This window comes from Phaenicophaeus curvirostris, chromosome 2, assembly GCF_032191515.1.
Source record: "Phaenicophaeus curvirostris isolate KB17595 chromosome 2, BPBGC_Pcur_1.0, whole genome shotgun sequence".
NCBI lineage: Eukaryota > Metazoa > Chordata > Aves > Cuculiformes > Cuculidae > Phaenicophaeus > Phaenicophaeus curvirostris.
In genome coordinates, this window is record NC_091393.1 from 96,259,220 (window position 1) to 96,281,740 (window position 22,521).

Below are 22,521 nucleotides of genomic sequence, written 5' to 3' on the forward strand. Positions count from 1 at the left end.
AAGAACGGAGGGAGTACGAGAAAGAAGGAGCGGGAGAAGGAAAGAGCGAGGGCGGAGGGAGCGGGGGGCGGGGCCGCAGCTCCCCTCCCGCGCGGCTCGGCCCCGCCCCGCCCGCGGCGCGCGGGGGCCAATGGCCGCTCGAGGCGGTTCAGGGTGGGCTCCAATCGGACGCCGGCGCCGCGCGCTCCGCGGCAAAGATGGCGGCGCCGTCGGGGCGGTGGCGGCGCGGGGGCGGGAGGCACCATGCCCGGTAGCCGGCGCAGGGAGCCCTGCCCCAGGCCCGCCGCCCTGAGGAGGGGCGGCGGCGGCGGCGGCGAGGAGCGGGCGGGCCGGCAGCGGGCGGAGGAGCCCCCCGCGGGGGGCGGGGAGGAGGCGGCGGGCCCGCCCGCGGGGGAGGCGGAGGCGCGCGGCGCTGCAGGTACGGCGGGCCCTGCTCGGCGGGGAGCGGCCCCGGGGACACCGCGGAGCGGCCTTCCAGCGCCTGAGGGGGCTGCACGAAACCCGGGGAGAGGCGGCTTACAAGGGCGTGGAGCGCTAAGGCGAGGGGCAATGGGTATAAACTGGAGAGGGGCAGATTTAAACTAGATATTAGGAAGAAATTCCTCACGGTGAGAGTGGTGAGGCACTGGCACAGGTTGCCCAGGAAAGTTGTGACTGCTCCATCCCTGGAGGTGTTCGAGGCCAGGATGGATGGGGCCTTGGCCACCCTGATCTAGTGGGAGGCGTCCCTGCTCATGGCAGGGGGGTTGGAACTGGATGATCTTTAGGGTCCCTTCCAACCCAAACTGTTCTATGATTCCCCTGGCAAGATGCTTAGGGTGCTGTTTCACTCCAGGGCAGGATGAAGCCCGACCATGCCATGCGCTGAAGTGCAAAGCATCTTCTGAGATGCTTGTCACATACATTAGTAGCCTCTTTTAAAGTCAATTCTGTAGGTTTCCACATCTGCGACGTCATTTCCAGAGGGCAGGGGTGCACATCTAAGCTTCAGGTGGTGCATTCAGTTCACTTGCCGATTAGAGGCAGCGGCAACCTGGTTTTGAACAGCCAGACTCCAGCTTCTAACAGTCCTAGCTTAACAGGCCCAGTGGAGGATGTGTAGGCAAAGGTAGGTTGTGACTTGGAACAGTTTGGAACCTGTTAAAGTTGTGACCCAAATCAAAGGTGCAGAGCAAGCAAGAGTGTAAACTATTCTCTCCTAAGCACACATAACTTTTATCATAAGCTGAAGTCAGTATTCTCTCAGGTAGGAAGATGGACAGTTCTCATCCTTCCCATCAGATGCTGAGCATGCAGCTGTCAATATCATGTAATGCTCCATTATCTCCACGGTGGTGTAACCATCAACGATAGAGGCATGTTCTGCATTAAATGGGTGATTCTGAACAATATTCATGTTGTAAGTAAAGGAACATTGATGAGCATGGACTTGATTTTTATTCTTATAGTTCCTAAAGCATATTCTTTGTGCTTTCCTGTTGTATGTTAAAAGTTATTTTCACCTTTTATTTGCTGTTCTTTTAATAAGGATAATCTTTCTGTTTACACAGAGTCATGTTTACATAAAACACCAAAAAGATCGTTGAGTAGGAAATCCCGAATACCCACTTTCAGCTCTCCTGTAAATGACACTGATATACAGCAAGAAATCTTTTGGGATCCTCATTCACCAATTCCGCAAAGCTTAGGTAATGTTAATGAAATCTAGACTTCAGGGCAGCTATTTGAGGCGTGCAGTGGGAGTGTACCAAATTTTTGAAAAAAGGTCTCTTTCTGTTATCATAGTTATGTTGTTTTGTTTTATTTTTATTAAAAGCACATAATTTTACAATTTAGTGCCAATTCAAGCTCTGATTTTAGCACGTGTATTTCAATTTTTTGAGGTATTTTGCACTTCATAGATTGAACTGCTTTGTGTTTTTTAAGAAAGTATTTTTGTTTTCATAGGTAATGGAAAGACCAGACGGTCTACCAGTAGATGCGCCGTAGAGATTTCAGAAATTGTTAATCGTATTGCTCCTCAGGTAATTGTTGCACTCTAAAACAATGCTCTGCATATGCAGTAATCAGAGGATAGTGCTACATCCTTAGTGAAGGCTCAGTTGTAGTTACAGTATTCTCGTGGTAAGAATTGGGATGTGTAGAAAACTTACTAACATTTTCATAAAACTAGACTGAATTAAAATCTGAAGCCTAGCATTTGGCTGGTTGCTCCTATGAGTCACAGGTGCTGTAAAAAAAGATGCATTAAGAACGTGGACTTGAAGCAGCTCCATTTTAGAAAGTGTTACTTTTATATTGCAAGTTATTGCCCTTGGTCTTAGGAATACCCTTGTGTTTTATCACTCAGCTGTTCAAAGGTAAGAGTTTCTTCACAGACTGAATTTATTTGGCGATTGTTTTTAAGCAGTTTGAATGGTCCTGAATGACCACTGAAGTACAAGGCTCAGATGAGAGAGACTGACACTCCACGTTAGCTTAAATGTAGTAACGTTGCCTTATTATTCTAAATAATAGGCCTAAGATCTATGCTGTTGGTGTCTACCTCTTGCCATGGACCTGATGTGCCTGGCGTAGAAAGTGAAAACAATAGCATTGTCTTACTGTTTACTTATATCAAGTGCAAGAAGAGAATGTATAATTTCTAAACTAGTTCTGTAGTATTTACCTTGCATAACATGCCTGCTTCTGGACGGGGCTATTTAAAAATGTATTCAGTATTTGGCATATTTGTGAGAAATTATACTTAAGAATTGGAAAATTGTTGGTAAGGGATGCGACTTCCTTCCTTTTGATTACAGTCCTGTCATAAATATCAGGATTTGGAACTATCTGGTTTTTGTGTTCTTCTTTCTTAAAAAGAAAAAAAACTTATGCAAAATTACAATAAAGTCCAAATTACTTTTGCTGGCCTACATGCAGCAATTTATTATATCCAATATTTGGCTCTAGCCCTCTACACATTTCACCACTTCAGTATTGTATCACTTTGATTGAGAATTCAAATCCAAACCTAGGCTTAGTAGCTCTGAAACAAGTTAATTTAGTATCTAAATTTGCCTTTTTTCTGTTCAAAGGCTCCTTGTATAAATGAATTGTAATGGAATCATAGAATGGTTTGGGTTGGAAGGGACCTTAAAGACCATCCAGTTCCAACCCACCTGCCATGGGCAGGGACACCTTCCAGCAGATCACGCGGCTCAAGGCCCCATCCAGCCTCGCCTTTGAACACTTCCAGGGATGGGGCAGCCACAACTTCCTTGGGCAGCCTGTGCCAGTGCCTCACCATCCTCATTTGTGAAATATTTCTGGTGGAGAATGCAGGCAGAAGTGGTCAGTTGTTTGTTTTGTTTTCCTGGAAGCGTGCAGAATATTATTTCTTTCAAATGTTCTGATCTGTTAATGCCGCTTTAAGTGGATACAGACAGAGCATCTCATCTAGCTCCTTAGTTTACTGAGTAAACTAGTTCACAGCTGATAACGTGAATATTGCAGGTTAATTGTAAACAGAGTATTACTAGATTTGAACACCAGAGTAGAATTTAGTTATTTTAATTGAAGTTCCTGTTTTAAATTGGTATGAAGTGATATGGCTATCAGTAGACAGTGTTGTGGTAGTCTCACTCAACTGGTATTGGCTTAGCTTCTATCTGTGGCTTTTGACAGATTTGATCCGGTTTATTTGGTTCAGCAACTTAAAGTAATGCAAGGTGTGTGTCTAGTCCAGTCTTTATCTGAAATCAAATTGCTAAGCGTTATAAATCTAATCATTCAGGATGAAAAAGCAGCCTGTAATGAAGGCTCCCTCTTAGGGACATGGATTGGTGAGGATGCTATTCCCTGCACACCTGGTGTAGTAAAAGTGCGAGACAGGACAAGGTTGAGTTGTATAAGGTAAGCTATGGTTTTGTCTTGCCTGTAACAGCTGGGCTTTCATGAAAATGGGTGTGTGGTGTTCCTCTATGTACAGTGAGACATGTAATTACACATTAGCATACAGAATGCTTTTAATTTTGGACTTATCTCTTCTTGATGAAGTATTTATTGGGTATTATCAAAAAGATTGCATGCTGACTATGCACTGAAAGTGGTGGGATTTGGTCATATTCTCAGTAGTTTTTAAACTAGAGAATGAACATCTCGTGCAGTTGTATTACTGAGGTTGGCTAAACTTTCTCAATAGATCTGACTTTCTTTTCTGTATTTTCTTCTTCATCTAGAGATCTTAAAATAAAAAATCCTGAAGAGGAACTCATGAAATTGGCTAAGGAATTTGATAAAAATCTAGTAGAGCTAGATGCTGTTCAGGAGCAAGAGAAGCTTGGTCATGACTTCATCCAAACTGCCTCAGAGTCTTTAAGTAATTCTAAAGGTGAAGTAAACATGAAGAACGTAAAATCACTCCTTGGTGAATTTTCTGAAACAGATATTGCTCTGTCCCTGAAACCAGTTGGACAGAGCACTGGCATCCCTCCTGCAGAGCCCTGTCAGTCTATGAGTCAAAAGTCTATAGACCTTGAGGCTGAAAGAGCCCTTCATGCTCTCTTTGACTGCTCTACCCAGAAGTGTCCTGGACAGCTGAGCCAAGGACTATCAGGTATTTCTTTAAATAATAGTTTCCATGAAAATAAAAATACCTTGGAAGAGGAACACCTTCCTGAGCAAATTAAAGACGTGCAACATGGTAATTCAGAGGCGTATCAGAAAGGTGCTCTGTGTGCACTAGGAAGTGTAAATCGGACTTTTCCAAACCCTGATACTCACATGGTGACCAAAAATAATCCTTCTCCTTTGAAGACCCAACTGGTGGTCTCCAGTAAGCCTGCTGGAACAGTTAATGATGATTTTGATGACTGGGATACAGATTTTTTTGCAGATGATTCTTTTGTGATGCAAATAACCCAAAATCCTGAATTGATAAGTACTGAAGAAGCACCACGTACAATTCCATCCGTGCGTGGTTTCAGTGATGCTAGCCAAACAAAGGAAAGAAGTGGCTGTGATTCAGTAACTTGTCTGGAGAGTGTACGCAAATCTAACAGTTTGCAGTTTTCACCTTTGAAACATCCTAGCAAAAACATAAAAAATGTTGTGAAGTCTCTTTCTTTACAAAAGCCATATAATAAGACAGAAAGCTCCAAGATGGAGACCGTAGCCTTTCATGGCAAAAGTCATGTTAAGCCAGATAAAATAAATTCTATTTGGAAAAGTGCCCAAAACAGTGATTTGAACTATGTTCCTGTTTCAGTGCAATCTGAAGTGAAGAATGGAAGTGAAACAACTCGGCCTAAAAGTAACCCTCTTCCTCTTTTTTCTTCAAGATCTAATCCTGATAGACAGCAAACTGAAAAACATGGGAATTATATGCACAATATTTTCTGTCAATCATCCAGTGTTTCGACCAATACAAAACCTAATGATGTAGCTAAAGTGGTTAACCAAGCTAATACAGGTCACTTAAATCAGGTTGAAATACCAAAGAAATGTGCTCTGTTGTTTGACGACTGGAATGAACCAAAATTCTCTGATGAGGTACTAGATATGTTTTGTGAATCACATAGTCTTTGGGATGCAAACTGTGAGGATGATGAATTGTTGTATCAGGTATGTGATGATATAGAAAAGCAGACTCAGAGCCAGGATGTTAAACAAGGAAATGAAAGAGCTAAAACTGTGCAAGGAAGCAGTATTAATTCCAGATCAAATGCTGATAACGGCTTTCCAGCATCTAAACAAGGACTACCCGATCGCCTCTTGACACGAAAAACAAATGCAAAACAGGGTGCTCTCTCACTAAATGATTCCTGCAGGAATTCATCAAAGGTTACACATGGACTGGCTGCAACAGGTCACGTAGTGAACTGTAGAAACGTCTCAAGTCCTTTAACTGTGATCTCGGGTACTTCTGTGGAGTGTAAATACGTGCTGTCTAAAACCTGTCATCAAGCTGCTTCTGAAGATACCACAAAGACCGTTTCGGGAAAATGGTACAGGTCAAATTCCGTGCCAGCAGGAGAGAGTGGTTCTGAAGTAAGTCCTTTTAATGCAGTAAACATTTTTAGTAGCAAAACATTAGATGGCCCGGATCTTTTGTATAATATGGGAAAGGTGCCAAATAGTAGTTCTGGTAACAAAGTATCAGTTATGCCTTCAAAGTTTAAGTTCCGAAAGACTAACAGTTCTCAGGGTGCTCTTCATGTAGGGTCTGAAAATCCAGGGAGTCATTCTGGCATTGGGATTACTCTACAGGGTTTGGAAGGAAGCAAGAATCAGGTGAATGTGACTTTGCACGGCAAGCTTGACAATAAGAAACCACCTTTCAAGAGGCACCTTTCAGAGTCTTTTGCACTGCCTACATCAGGTATTTGTCCTTATTCTATCACTCTTAGGCTATTCTTGTTTGTTTTACTGTAATCAGAGTGTCAAAGGAGAAATTTGTACTGTATTGTAGCTTACAAAAGGCTTCAATATTCATCCATTCAGTTGAGGCATTAGTAAATGTTCTAATGAGTATCTGGAGGTTATTTTCTCCAAAATAAAGTTGTCCTGACACAGCTTTTGAACTCCTGTAGTTAAGGATTTCCGTTCCGCCATCTTCATTCTGCTTCTCTGTATACTTCACACTCCCCCTACATAGACATTAAGAATCACTAGGATCAAGTATAGGATGATGGGGACACTACACATACCATAGTCTTAAATTGTTACTTAAAAATGCTACTATATTGATGCATATTAAAGTGGTGGTGTGAATCTGTGCTTTAATTTGCATTTTGCTTTGAAAAACATTAAAAATTAGTTATCTCAACCATGGTTCGTAGAACCGCGATTAATGGTGGAGCAAGGAAAGAAGGTAGCAGGTGACAAGGAATGCCAGGGTTTTTTAATTGTACACCTGGAAACTGGAACCTTGAATCATTTGATGCTTCTGAAACCTCAAGCTCTGTTGTTTGCTCTGTGGCTAAAATTGTCCGTGAAAGTATTCTTGCATTATCAGTCTAAACACTAACGTTTCCTTTCATCCAGAGAGGAGGTCAGCCGCTTTTCTATCATCAGGCAAAGGTCTAATATTCAATGCACTGGTGTTACTTACTAGGGAAATACACCAGTCTAATGCAGGTTTGTCTTGTTTTCACTTGATCTGAATCCTCGGTGAAGTTTTAATCAATATTAATTTTTATAAAACATGCCTTTAGAGTGTACCACATCAAATTCAATTTTCAGGAAGCACTGTTGCAAGAGCAACAACAAAAAAATTCCTGCAAACTATCAGCCAGCATTATTTGAAGAATCAGTATTTTATCTCTGTTGCATACTCAGGGAAGAAGATGATGTATGGAAAGTAGTGATTTTGGATATGAAGGGGGTAGGAAAGGAAGAGATAACTAGTCATTCTCTGGAATGTTCTTGAGAATAAAGGAATGAGAAAGAATAGCATAGATTTTCTTTACAGATAAACAAAGACAGTACTCAAAATTTCTGTGTAAAGACAGTGCTGCAACAAAAAGATGGATATTAACTGATCCTTTCAGAAACTGATAGGTAGTTTTTCATGGACACCTTTTTTTTTTTTTTTAAGAAGCAGAGACACAGTGTTTTAGTTATCCAGTTTGAAAAACTACTTATTAAAAATACATTATTCGGAAATTGGTGTATATAAATGGTAACATTCTTGACATGTTCAGAATGATGGGAGTGTTCCTCTTGGTTCCAGTGAGGTCAGGTTTTTATTGTATGGGAATTTATAGTTCTGTAACACAACATATAAAATACTACACTTGGCTATCACGTTCTTGTCTCCATTGCCAATTTTTATTGCTACTTTTGACCTTTTTTCAACCTTTACGGTTTTATTTGTGTGACATCTGTACTTTATCTGACCCCTGTCTCTATACCATCTCTGTGCCCGCATCTCTGCCTAACTCACTAAATTGTAGAGCCCTTTTCACTCTGATAGCCTTAATTTTCTTAACCCGTTGCCATCTCCTGTGTTGACTCCTGATGTCACAAGGTTCACTTGAAGGGCAGCTAAGTAAAATTTCCTTGAAGCAAATGTCTGCATCCCAGTATCTTCATTGGGAGGGAGTAATCAGTAGCACAACAAAGGTCATGCATCTTATCCCCCTTCCTGCCTTGGGGACAGAACAGATGAACCATTTTTAACTTGGGTGCCTGATATGTCAGAGTAGTGTGCTCTTGCCATAGATCTTGAAATACTGAAAACAGATAAGTTAAAATACATATTGAACAACTCGAAGGCTCATAATATGTGGTTTTTATTTACAGTGTCTGTGGTGGAACAAAAAAATCGAAAATGTTCTCAAGAGGAGATTGAAAGAAAAAAACAAGAAGCTCTTGCACGAAGAAAATCTAGAATGCAGGCATTCTTTAAAGATACTTGAATTTGGAGTTTATTTTGCTGGTGGAGTAAGTTTTGGGGAGATAAATGTTGTAATGCTGGAAGATACTTCTTAAACTGTTCACAGCTACTGATGGCAAGCTTTTTGTATTTCTCCATTTAAAATATCTTGACCTGAACCTTAACTAATACTCTGATTGTATTTAGTCTTAATTAAAAACTACCAGTTATAAATGAGTAGTCCCAAACTACCTTCAGCACAATGAAGATCATACTGAGTTTAAATACTATTATGTGTTGAAATTGTATAGTCTGAAAATAATCAGATCATGAAAGTGTAAACACACATGAGTAGGAGATATAAAAACCAGACTGTATGTGTTTTGGTTGTATTTCTCTTATTGCAAATATTTTACGTACTAAGAAATACTGAAGTTTGCCGTCAAGTAGAAGAAGGTTTTTAAGATGTGATTTAAAGAAAGTACAACCTAGAAAACATCCAACATCAGGAAACTAATGAAAATGAACAGGATTTGGAAAGCATACTCAGTTTGTCTAATTTACCTTAGGTAAGAATTGTGCATAGTGAAGAAAGAATTTAATGTAAAAGTTTCATGAAGAGTTGGAAATACCCTATCTAAGAGAAATGGACTGTTTTTCTAAACATGCATTTCTGAGCTAATTAAAAAAGATAGCCTGTATCATTTTACCAAACCATGAGCAATATGAAATACAGTAGCTGAAATCTCAACAACCATGAATCACTTTAGTTTTATGGGTTGTACATATTTTTCAAACTAAAGGCTGTTAAAACATAAAAATGCAATGTCATGTCAGCTTAACAGGGGCTGATAGAATTTTTGAAGTGATAGATGGGTACAGATCTCAACCTGCAAAAACTGCCTGTGGGTAAGCTGCAAGATATTTTTCAACTGAGAAATGCTTATATGTAAAATGTGACACTATGAGAAGTAACTGTAATTTTTTTTTGTAAATAAAAACCTTTGAAGTGTACCAAAGGTTAGAGGAAGCTTTTTGTTTCTGTAGTATGTGCCATGTTTGTAATTCCTAAAAATGTAAGTATTGTATATTTGTAAATCATCATTAAAGTTTTTTACATTTGTCTAGTCTGTTCTGGAAAAATACTGTACTACAGAAGCTGATAAAAGGGTAGAATTTCATATGGAGTTTACTTGAACTTTCTCTTTTGGTAATCTGTCCAGTTATTCCATGCCTTGTTTTTCTACCTATTGTGATGATGAAGTGCTTCCTGTGATCCGCTCAAACTAGAAGTCCTTGGTGGTGGGTCTGATTCTGCAGTGGAGTCCTGAAATACTTAACTATACTGATTTTCAAACTAATGGATTTGCTTTTTTTATTAACCACTGTTCTTAGTGCTAGTGAGTTGATTCTGAAATAACATCCCCAAGTCCACCAAAAACCATGCTCATGCCCAGACAGTGCTACTTACAGTCTGTGGCTGCAGCTCTTTATCCTTCTGCTAGCTCCAGCCATCGTGTGCTATATGATGAGTTGCATCAGCTTACTGATCTAACTGAAAATTAACCCAGAGTAATATTTTTAGCTTTTCAAAGAATTTCATCACAATTATACCCTTAACAGATAACAGAGCAAGACTTTGTTATGTTGTCTAACCTCTGCTGGCAGTGTTCAAACAGTTCGTAAGACAGAGTTGCATGTCCATATGACAAATAAAAGTAAACCCCAATAGTGGCTGTCATGAAAATTGTTTTTATCCTGAAAACATAGTTTGATCTCTGTATCTGAGGGATATGTTCATGTTTGTGGTGTTCTAGGAAAGTCTAAACTATCAGGTAACTTGCCATATAGAATCATAGAATAACCAGGTTGGAAGAGACCCACCGGATCATGGAGTCCAACCATTCCTATCAAACACTAAACCATGCCCCTTAGCACCTTGTCCACCCGTGCATTAAACACCTCCAGGGAAGGTGACTCAACCACCTCCCTGGGCAGCCTGTTCCAGTGCCCAATGACCCTTTCTGTGAAAATTTTTTTTCTAATGTCCAGCCTAAATCTCCCCTGGTGGAGCTTGAGGCCATTCCCTCTTGTCCTGTCCCCGGTCACTTGGGTGAAGAGGCCAGCACCCTCCTCTCTACAACCTCCTTTCAGGTAGTTATACAGAGCAATGAGGTCTCCCCTCAGCCTCCTCTTCTCCAGGATAAACAACCCCAGCTCTCTCAGCCGCTCCTCGTAAGGCCTGTTCTCCAGCCCCTTCACCAGCTTTGTTGCTCTTCTCTGGTCTCGCTCCAGATGCACTATTAGCCGAGAAAGTAGCAACAATAAAAGGCTTCCATGAATTCTTACTGATAAAGATAGAAGTTAGGCTTTTGCTAGGGCACTGTTCAACCCTTCCCTCCCCAGGATATTTGTCTAGAAATAATTCTGTAAAGGAACCAGGATAATTTTTGTTTTCAAGGATAATGTGATTAATTGTACTTCTGATTGAGAAGATGAACTAACTGGAAAGGAAGGACCTGTTGTAGGAACTGAGAGTATTTTTTTAGAAAGGTTTCATTGTCTGATGATAAGGACTAACTTTTAATCATGTTTGAATGGGGATAAATAGTAGATACACAACATGAAATACGGACTAAGTATGTTATGGCTACACAAGTTCAGCATGCAAAATTATAGATCCCAAACACTTCCCACTATGTGTCCTTGAGCACACTCAAAAGTTTAAAACCAGCTTACTGCCCTTCCAGGTGATGCTGATTTTCTCAGTGCACAGGACAGAAAGGCCCTGGAGCTGCCCACCTAAAATGCTACTACTCCCACTGAGAACAGTGTAAGAATATACTGGCTCATCCTTTCACATGTGTGTCTAAACAACCATCTTGTCTCCAGAGCCATAAAATAAGAGCTCATCCTATGACGAGGGAAATTCTGTTGCCATGAGAAGTGTGGAAAGGACTCTTTGCAAGCATTCCAATTGGAGGAAGACTACCTTTTGACCAATTGCTGTTACTTTCTTACTACTTAATTACCCAAGTACTTACTATGCTCTGTTTAAGTATTTAAAGAATCTGTTTGCTTGTCAGTGTGAAACCAATTTTGGCAGTTTACAGCAACTGCATCCATTGTCCTCTATCAAATTAATCATAACAAAGGGGCTTTGATTTTTATTTTATTTTCATAAATACCTATTTTTAACATAGATACTGTGCTTCAAGGACTGTAATTTGTTTTTTCTTAAACATTCCTTTCCAAATAGAAATCACAAGTTTGAGGGATTTAATGTCAGTTTCTTAACTGACATTGAGACAATACTGATTTTTTTGTTCAGACCCTGTGTGTCCCCAGGTGCCCTACCATACCATCTTTCAGTTAACAAACCAAATAGGTACTTCTTTTTGTAACTTGACACTATGAGACACAGAGAAATAATTTCTTATGTTAAAATTAATCTACTTCAATACCAATTTTATAGGCAAATTTGATAAAAGTGAAATGCCTTGAGAAATACCTTAATACCATGTAGTCTCATTGATGGAGTCGGTATAGGCAGTAGATTCTTTAGGGCTTAGAAATATGTACAAAGAACAATCTCTACAACATCAAAAATAAAATTTCACCAGCTAGGAGATTTTTTCTTTAAAAAGAAATATATTCATACTGATGGTCAGAAGCATCCAAAAGCTTTAGAAGAAATCCAATAAAAAATAAACTGTCTAACTATACATGTATTGAAAGAGTGCACACCACAACTTCTTTCTTATGCCCTTGCTCTAAGAGCCAGCCTTGCCCTTCACCTCTTCTCAGTCTGCTGGTCTCAGCAGGGTGCTGGCCATGGACTGAACTCAGCAGACAGGGCCACATACTGACACTGACAGGGTGCAGACATGAGGCGTTTAGCCTTTCTCTAATTCTCAAACATCTGGATACTACAGCCAGCAACACAGCAGGGGTGTAGCTAGGGATGGCTCCACGCCTCCCAACCTGAGGGGTACAGGTTAGGTGTACAGTCATTTCAGGGCTCTACAGCAGTCAATGAGACAGAAAGAGCAGTTCAGACATTAGGTGTCTGAACTGCGTTTCAGATGTGCTTAGCTCTACGTCAACAGAAGCAACCATCTGCCTAACAGATATTTCAGGGGTGCGGTACTAGGCCTAGACAGCTGCTCTGCTGTGTGTGGGCAGCCAGCAGCTTTGGAAAGCAGATGAAGAGTGCAAAAGATGCAGCCCTACTCCTTGCATTCATGTTAAGTTCCTTTTCCTCACCACCAAGGAAGGGGGCTGTGCAGCAGCCTTCCAGCTCCACAGATTTTGCAGATTATGCTCAGCATCTCTCGTGCTTCCTGGTAAGTTCTTGGTGACTCATGGTTACTGCACGTGCTTCAGTCATGCAAGCTTTTGTCTGACTGCTTGCAGTAGACAACAGATCTTCATTAGGAAACTATCTACATAATTTTATTTAATTAATACACATGTATGCATAAGAAGTTTGGTATTTCAATAGCTGACATTTCACTATGAAGCCAGATCTTACTCCAGGCAAAAAAGACCTATACAAATAGTAACAACAATCTTAAATACGTTCTAAATTAAATTATGACTGTCATGTTTCATTATAAATTAATTTATGACTGTTTGCTTAAGCACTCATCTTCATTTCATTCAGAGCCTAGTAATTTTTTCACATGAGCAGATTGATCAGTGAGCTTAAGTTTAAATGTAAGTGGAATTCCTGTATGTCCTCATACCTGAGTATAATTTTTATTCCACAGGTGTTGACTCATTTCACAATGAGTGATGTTATTTGCTAAAATCCAAGGACTATCTTTTTTAAGTAAAGCCTATGGTAGATTTCTTTTTTTCTAGGAAAGAGGAATATGTTCAAGTAAAGGAGCTATTTATCATTACTCTCCTTATCTGTATCTAAAATTACATGTTGAGGAATATATCTACATATGTTCACACCAGGCGGTTCATGTTAGTGAGGGATCACATTTGAAGCATTTGAAAAATTTAGTAATATCGGGGTTTTATTGTGTCAGTTGTATCGGATTTTCAGAGGGATCAGCATCCAGTGTTTCTTCAAAGTTTGACCTATAAGGCACAATTAATCTTGGTGCTGCAGTTGAGGAACAGCAATGTAATCTTATACTATGTGTACCACTTATTACATCTAAACCTTGATATCCACAGGAATAACATAGATGAATTCATTGATTATATCTTTTTAAGCCTAAAAAGAGCTGCAATTTGTCAGGAAAGAATAGCTGGAAGAACAGATAGTGACCTAAATAGTAGAATTGCAAAGATAAAATTGAAGAAAATGAACAGAAATGCTTCATTGTTTGATAGCTGCATTGTCTGCAACACATGCCAGTGAATCCAGTGTTTGGAGAGGAGGCCAAGGCAGATATAATCTGTGGAGCTAAAATGACAGCCTGAGTAAGCAGCCATCAAAGATGAAGCTAGGAAGATGCTGGCAATTGTGCTGTAAATCATAACGGTAATATTTGTTCAAAGCTCTGGTTACTACGCATACTGGTGTTTTTGTCAGAATCGTCAGGAAAGTCCTGCCTCATAAAACACTTAAGGATAACTAATGTACTGTTCCCATGGAACTAAACACAGATTTCTGTGACTGTTGCCTGGGTGTAATGTCAGTATGGTAGCAGGCAAACCATTAAGGGCCTGATTCTACTCTTGGAGCAATTTCCTTAAAGCGCTGGAGGTAATTGAGTGACTCGGGCAAATAAAGAATCAAGCCCATGCATTTCATTATTGTAAGTAGTTCTTGTCTTTAGCACATAAATCTAGTAAAAAAGCATTACATTTATCAGAAATTGTTATTGTTTATGTGCATTTTCAAAGGTTTTTTGGGGAAAGGTTGCATTTATGTATGCCTTTTAAAAGCCACAGTTAACAGCTTTCACCTCGAACAATGTAGTTAGCAGATGGAAGGACTACAGGATTTATAGATTTCCTTTTAATGAGTTGTCTGCTCTTTGCAGCTTATACTCACTAAAGCAAAATTTGATTCAGGCTTTAACCCTGGAAAATCAGGACCCACATAGACATGGGAATGAAGCTTTGCATGCGCTGCCACACTCTCCATAAACAAAAAGTGTCCAAATAAAATATCATATTCTAAGTGAGCAGAGTAATTTAGGTTTGAAGTATTATTATTTTTGCCTGAGCAAGGTGGGATTTCTTATATACCTAAAGCTAAGCACATGCTGGGCATGTTCTGCAGAATCACAGCTGTAGAGCCAAGTGTCTAAGGCTGTTTAAGCACCTGGGGAAGTTACTCATGGGGAGTCACATTGGTCATTTACAGTGGTAGGGAAAAGGATTGATTAATATCCCACTAGATACTTAGTTGCACCTTTGGGTGTTACAGACCTGCAGAAATCTGAACCTCAATGACAAAAAAAATATATGGACATAATGAGAGAAAGAAAATAGTGTTCTCCAAGGTTCTCCATAAAAGGTTTGGAAACATTTTAGTAGATGAAAGGTTAACACTCCCTTCACCGATAATGACATGCAAAGGATTTTTTTTTAATTAGATATCATTTTCTACAGCAAAACCCTGAAATATATGCTTAAAAATATCACAGATTTGAATACCTGTCTTCCGTTTGCTTCTCATAGTCTACCCTGTCCCTGGATAGAGTCAGATGCTTTTGTAAAGTCTCATGCTGTAAATGAAGAAAACACTGACAATGAGGACGACTATTTTGCTATTGAACTTGAATAGGTGTTAGCAACAAATAAATGAAACCGAATTTTATTGAATGACTATGGTTTCCGTATCACTTGCTCAATTTTCAGCATGCTGACTTGTGTGACTTTGATGTAAGTTCCTTAGTCAGAAGTGGCAGTCAAACCAGCAAAGACCTCAGTATCCAACATAAACAGAAGATCCCAGAAGATTTTCTTGGTTTTTTTCAATGCCAGATTTCCAATAAACAGTAAGAAGAGAAAAAGATGCTACACTTCTTCATAGGCCATGGGCAAAGTCTCACAGACTCTACAGTTTTCTCCCGGGTCACAAGACTAACCTGAGTCCTTCACCAAAAGGCTGCCATCCAAATCTCATGTGGGCTTTTTTGAAACTCCTCAGGGTTTTTTACCTCTCCATCCCTTGATAAATATAATCTCTTAATGTCCAATATGGTCATTAAACGTGCTCTGTAAATCTAACGAGGAATCATGTCCTATTAAGGCTTCTACAGCAATCAGACTCCTGTTCCTTTATGGGATACTGGAACTATCTACTACATTCTAAATTTACATTTACTTTTAGCCAGATCTTTAACTCAGATAGTTTTGAAAGCATAAGTCATCCACTCCTGATGTTTAAGGATTTCAAGTGTGATGCATTAAAGCTGCACAATCTGTAATCTGTGGATGTGGGGGGGAATACTTGGACTGTTTCTAAAGGAGGCATGTGGGGAAAGCAAGAACAGCAAGTTCGTATATGCTATACACTGATCTATCAATGTGAAATTTCTGAAAGGCTCCACATCATGAGTGAAAAATTTCTAGAGAACAAAAAGTTTGAACACACTGCTTCAGTGTCAAATCTTGACAATGTAGCACAGTAAAAAGAGTCTGCCCAAGTGACAGTTTTCTAATAGATAACCACAGAGATATGAAGAAAAGTTGGAAGACAGCCTGGAGAAAGAGTTATGGAGGTGAATGGAAAGAAATTTGAAGATTGTTTAAGATAATGTCAGTCGGAGTAGACGAGATAAAGACCGGCCCTTTTTCATTTTCTTGAGAAAGTTTGAGGCACCAAAAAAACTACACAAAACACCTGTTAGTTATAAAAATGTCAAACAAGCATACATTTGGGAAACTGAGAGATTCAAACATTCATGAAAGGCTGAGAGAGATTCTTGGAAGATGTGTCAGATTTATTTGTCATTTCAGCAATTTGCCGGTTTGTGTTCCAGAAAAAATACAAGCAGTTTTGTGAGCACTGAAAGTAATCAAGCCTGATTTCCTACAGATTAATTGATGGAGTTTCTAGAAGATACAAGGTCCAACTGAACCTTTTTTGATTGAGTCCCACAGCATGAGAAGCTAGCATGGATTCTCTGGGGACTAATAAGAATGAATGCACACTTGAACTCTTCTGCAGATACAGGCATTTTTTTGATGCCCTCTCCTCCATCATCCCACTCAGTTTCATCAAACTTCTGAAAAATACCACTTTAAAGTGCAGACCCTCCTGTCCTTCAGCCTACTTAGTGAAATTTCCCCATCCGTTCCATCTAATGGTAGTGTTTTGTTCATGATAGCTTGAACACATACGAGAAAGAATAACTTCCACTGTCCAAACCTGCCTGATTTTTGTTATTCACAGGAAGTCTTGTGGTTCACTAATTCATAACAAATTTGGTGTTATGTCTGACCCAGGAATGAGAGAAAATGGGAGAGAGCCTCAGGTTAGGCAAGCCTTGTGTGGGACCCTGTGCTTTCTCAACGTTTCTATCGGTCAGCTACCTTGCTGCTGAGAGAAGCCACTTCCAGTCTGCTCGCTCGTAACAGCTAAAACTGCCGGTTCTGCCCTGTTACATAGATCTATGAATATTTTAATTAATTTTCTATACAAGAATATTTATCAGCTAAAATCAAGAAGTAAATCTATTTTTAAATGAAGCTAGCTTCAATATTTACTGCAACTTAATGACAACTTTAGACAAGAATTTAATTACACGGAGTCAGCATACCATATATATTGTAGTGAAGCACCATGGGACTTATTTTAAAGTGTAATTTAGAGTATAACTTTTAGACTGCTCCTCAATATGAACTTAAATCAAAATATTTCCACTGATGGAGCACATTCTTCAAAACTGATTACAAAAGTAGCCACAGTACTAATGGAGGCTTACTGTAATTTTATGTGTTATGGTATAAATGACTTGCAAGAACCCTCTTGGGAAGTGGTACTGCAATTTAATATCTTTAAAGCTAAAAACTGCTAGGGAAATAATTTTTCTTCGGGACCTACTTTTCCCCTAAGTGTTACCTAGAAATACATCTTTTGGTCAGATGGTTTTGTATTCCTTGCAATTCACACACTATGTCCAGAAAATACGTTGAAATGTTACCATGTGCTTTGCAAATCCAGCCTCCCTCCAGGAGTGGACAACTGAGAACTCAGGAGACAGAGCCTATCCTTCCTCCTACTCTTTGCTGGCCTTCTGCATGCTGACCTCAAGGAGGTTTACAAAGGCCAGTAATGGTTTCCTTGTTCACCATTATGTTTTGCTGGCACCACTCATGGTGTTGAGGGGAAAGTGTTCCAGAATGTCTGTATTTCAGGGCCTTACCATGAAAATGCCACAGAACCTTTGCAGCACAGCTGCCTCCCACCACAGGGAGATGTGAATTATCCCTGTGAATACACAGAAACTACCTGTGTTTAACAGTCTAGCCAGATAACTAAATTGTTATTTACACTGACCTTATTTTACTGCAATGAGTAAGAACTGTTGCCCTGTTACAGCACTTTAGGCCTTGCCTACACAGGGCTGCTGTTCAACTGTTAAACAAACTTATTTCAATAAAAGAATGGCTGACACCATTCCTTGACTAAATAATCTCTAGAAGAAAAAAGCAGGTAAGTCAGCACAACACTCTTGGGTAGATCAGCAGCTAGGTTTATTCCAGGCCTTAACTGCTTAAAGATGCAGACATGAATAAAATGGGCTACATCAAAACACTAAGGGATTTTTTTCAGTACCTAATTATCCCGTATGGCAACTTTTTAGTGGGCATTATTTGTAGATCTTCATTTAGGCAAAAATAGCTATATTGCTGATCACTATTGCACCCCTGTACTGTAAGGTTGTGCCAGGCATGTGTTCAAGGATGTTTCTACTTTATAGACAAGCATGCTATCTTCTAGCTGCTCCAAAGGCATCTAAAGAAAGATTTACACCCACACAGTGCTGTAACAGCTCCACAGGAACTCTAACTAACCATAAGTAAATAAGGCCCATAACCAAAAACGCTGAGCAGCACCTCAGCTGGTGTAAATTGTGGAGCTGGGGACACTTTACGGAACCAGAGCATGTGTTCCTGTGAACGCACACAAAGTCAACCTCCAATACATAAAATGTCCTTGCACAGCAGAAATGCTCAAACTTTCTTTTAAGCTCAGTAGGAAACTTTTGATTTCTCACACCAGCCTCACAGGTGTGCTTCACCTTTTATTGGTCAAGATGGGTATTTACAATGGTCCACTGGGTCATGGAGAGATGCCTTTTTAAGTTCCTTTCTAAGGTGTATTCCAAACGTGTCTGGAAAAATTTACTTGTGGCTGGAATTGCACTGGGTAAGCCATAGAGATTTTCAGTGTTCTTAGATAAATACAGAACTGCATGGCCATCCCCTGTTGGGCTGAAGGGGTCATGAGATTGGATTAGCCCTGATGGGCTCAGAGGCCAGGAATTTACAATAATTAACTTGCACTTAAACAGAAACAAAATCTATCTGAAACAATTTTATGATGGACAGGGCAAGACTAGGCCCTGGCTGCCAGGTGACAGCCAGCTGTCAGCAGACAGACAGCTGTGGGAAAGGAGAAGACAAGACTGTGCCATGGAGCCACAGTGGAAGTATGGTGCTGACCTTCTGTTTTTCTAGACTACAGAGGAGCCTTGAACAGAGGCAGAGGTCAAAGCTGTCTCAGAATTGAAGGGTTTCCAAAGGAAAACCTTTCCTATCACACTCTGTAAGAAAAATGGATCAGCACGATGCATGGATTACAGGAGAAGAAAGATGAGATGGGGAGGTCTTGCAGTGACTCCAGGCATTTGATTTAATGTGCTATCCTGCAGTGAGGGAGTTTCGCTCAGCATAAAGGTTGCAGCATGTAGATACATGAAAGCAGGCTGGAGATCTAGATCTGGATCCTTCCGCTCATTTTTCTCTATCTCTTACTATTTAAAGCCTTCCATCCTAGAACTTCTCCAAACTATATTATGGTCCTGACAAATAAAAGATTCATTTGTAGAACACAGGATATATTGGTCTGACCTGAAGTTCATAAAATCAAGGACAATCCTGTACGAACAAGAAAATGACTCACTTGTCCACAGTGCACCTGGTCTCTTGCATCAAGGCCTACACGGCCTTTGGATCGTGATATTAAAGAATGCAAAATTTGTTCTAATAATTAATATTTTTTCTAATATTCTCACCTAATGGTGCATAGAGATAATTATTTTCTGTCCTAGGAAGTTAGTCGTCACACTCTTCTAGCACTCCTTTTAAGTTGGCTGGGGGAACTCTGCAGAATAAAATAAACATCTATGCAAAAAATTCACCCTGCTCCATAAAACTCCTTGAGATAACTTAATTCCTAACTCCTACATAGCCTTAGCCATAAAAACCCACCCAGCAAAACATGAAGTTCTGTGTAGTGATGCTTTCTGAGTCACAACAAGTTCTGCGCCAAGAACTCCCTACCTAATTTTTAATGGAAATCATTCAAAACAGTAGCTAGTGTGTTTCAATGCAAGATAACAGGAGTTGTGCGATTTGTAATTCCTGCCTTCAGCTTTGCTCTAGGCTTCAAGATATTCACTGTTTCCTTAATTTTTTTTTCCCCTAAGTGTAATTATTTAATTTCTCAGTACAGTGATGATTTTACATTCTAAACAAGAGCGTGCTGTAGCAGACTGAGCACCTTCAAAGCATTACAAACACACTCACTGCTCCCTACCATCCTTACAGGCTCCGAGTAACATGATGGACATTAATTGACATTAACTGGGGCTGTGATTGGGCATAAGAGAAGAGATTGCACCAATGGGGTTCTGGTCATTATCACAGTTTTGGTCCCACAGTGCATTAAAGCCTCTGCTTGCCTGAGAGAAAAGGATAGCTGAAAGTTTAGAGGTGAGTTTTAATGAAAGATTTCAGAAAGTAAAATAAAAAAATTGCTCGTAGATGACAACAAAAAAATGCTTCCCTGTCTATGGAGCAGCACAGCAGAAAACACAAAGAGAGGAAAAGAGGAGAGAGGTAACCTGTAAAAAAGAAGAATGACAGAAGCAGTCTATGAAATGGAGTGGAAGATAAATGGCAGCAGGACTTCAACCAATAGGTTTCATGGATTTTTAATGGCTTGAATTTCTTACAGCAGGCTGTGGAAAATCAAGGAAGCTGCTGACTGGTGGAGACAAGGTGTCATTGGCAAGCAGCATTTTAGATGGAAGGGAGGAAGCAAGGAGTTCTTGCCAACATCATCCATCAAGAATAGAGATGATAATAGCATTTTTAGCTTGTGTGGATGAAAAATATCATGACTGCCACCATGATAGGGAAGACAATCAATGACAGGAGAAGGGGCAGCAAGATGGGAGCAAAGATGGCCTAGGAGACAGCTGAGGAGACAGCAAGTATAACAGAACTGATAGAGGTGTAGGATCTGAAAATTAGGAAGAACTGGAAAATAACTAACCTTAAGAAGTCAAACCAATACTGAAGTGGCAGATGAATGTGCAGAAGCAGACAGTTGTGAAAGTCCAGATAACAGTATTACCGGCAGAGAGAAGGAGAGTGACTGTCACAGAAGGGCAAGTGCATGCATCAAGGATTCTTATATGGATAGCGCTGCAAGACAATGTGGAGAACAAGTGGCAAAGGGAGGCACAAAAAAATAAAGGAGCTCTCAGTGAGAGTGCATCTCCAAAGCAAATTTAGAATGAGAAAAAGAAAGAATTATACAAGCAAAGTATTGGGAGGGAGAGACCAGGAAAGAGAAGGGCCAAACAGGAGCTGGAGAAGTCATCTATTAAAAATCAAAGACACAGAACGCACTTCGAAGTAGGAACTAACAACAGCTTCTGAGCATATGGAGACGAGACATGAAGAAATCAGTGGGTTGCTAAAAAGGCAGGCCAAATTAATGGAATTTCAGATTTTCAAGAGCAAGAACATGCTTGAAGGCAGAAGGTCTAGAAAAGCAAGTGGTTAAAAATACACAAGAATGGAAGAATTGAGAGAAAACAGAAGACAGAGAACTTGCACTGGGCCTAGAAAGACTTTACGGTCAAACATAAAGAGATAGAAGGGAGCTGGATTTTGGGGAGGACAGTACAAGAATAAGCTAAACTTATTCACTTTGTCCTTTAAAAAGAGAGCAAGAGAAGTATGAAAGTTAGCAGAAAACCACATTACATTAGTCATGAGCAAACACAGAGGGTTTGAGGCTCCCAGTCCAGTAGGAATATCTGTATGAGAGGCAGTTCAGTCTCTGGAAGAAGTCCTGACCCTATTAAAGTCAATGACAAAACTCCTGTTGCCTTCAACTGAGCCAAAATTTCACGTTGTGTCTATGGCCACTCCATTGAGACTTCCAACATGAATGCCAATTAGTGCTGGTTTCAAAGGTGACATTTGTGACATGGATACATGCTCCACTGGGAGATGAGCTAAGATTATCAAATGGAGTTTGCATAGACCGGTAAAGGTAAGTGTGACATTCCCTGTCCTAACAATCAACTGAGGCAAATAGACACACGCACAGAGAAATAACTAAGATTTTGAATAAGTCCAAAGCAAGCTAAAAATGGAGTCATCACAAATTTAAAGTAAAATATATAAATAAAAATGATTAGTAATTCAGCCTGTGTGGCAGATCTAAACGAATCAATTAGTATGTTAAAAGACATGCATAAAATAATGTTTAATTAAAAAAGAAGGGGGGGAAGGAAACTTTAAAGGGTAAATTGTCTTATATTTTAAATTGAATGAATAAAAATAAAATGACCTGAGGACAGTGGATTACTGCTTAGAGGCTCTCAGATACTAGACCTATGTGACAGCCACTGTTAGCACATTCAGATTAATAGTTCAACAGTAATTAGAACATTAAACAGAACGTGTCATTTTGATTTTGTAAGATATTCGAGTCTTTTACTTAATACTGGGTTGACTGAGATGTAAGTAGACTTGAAACTACAGTACTGAAAGTACCTATTTTAAAATTTGCAGATTGATATTCTACATGCCTTGATCAAACCCCATGCATAGTATCAATTCAACATTCTGAAAACAGTGAACCCCTCCCACTCAACAAACCTGTACAATGCACCAGTTTTACAAGTAACTATATGGTGAATCAGACCTATGGTTTC

The 22,521-nt window shown here is 39.8% G+C and overlaps 1 protein-coding gene across 1 annotated transcript; it reads left to right on the forward strand.

Annotated features, from left to right (window-relative positions):
* The first annotated feature begins 187 nt into the window (after positions 1-187).
* ETAA1 (ETAA1 activator of ATR kinase) lies at positions 188-9,495 on the forward strand. The gene is made up of 6 exons (XM_069850109.1): positions 188-418; positions 1,551-1,688; positions 1,948-2,024; positions 3,776-3,894; positions 4,221-6,361; positions 8,287-9,495. The coding sequence occupies exons 1-6, from the start codon at positions 244-246 to the stop codon at positions 8,400-8,402; spliced, it is 2,766 nt and encodes a 921-aa protein (XP_069706210.1). The 5' UTR covers positions 188-243; the 3' UTR covers positions 8,403-9,495.
* Positions 9,496-22,521: the final 13,026 nt, after the last annotated feature.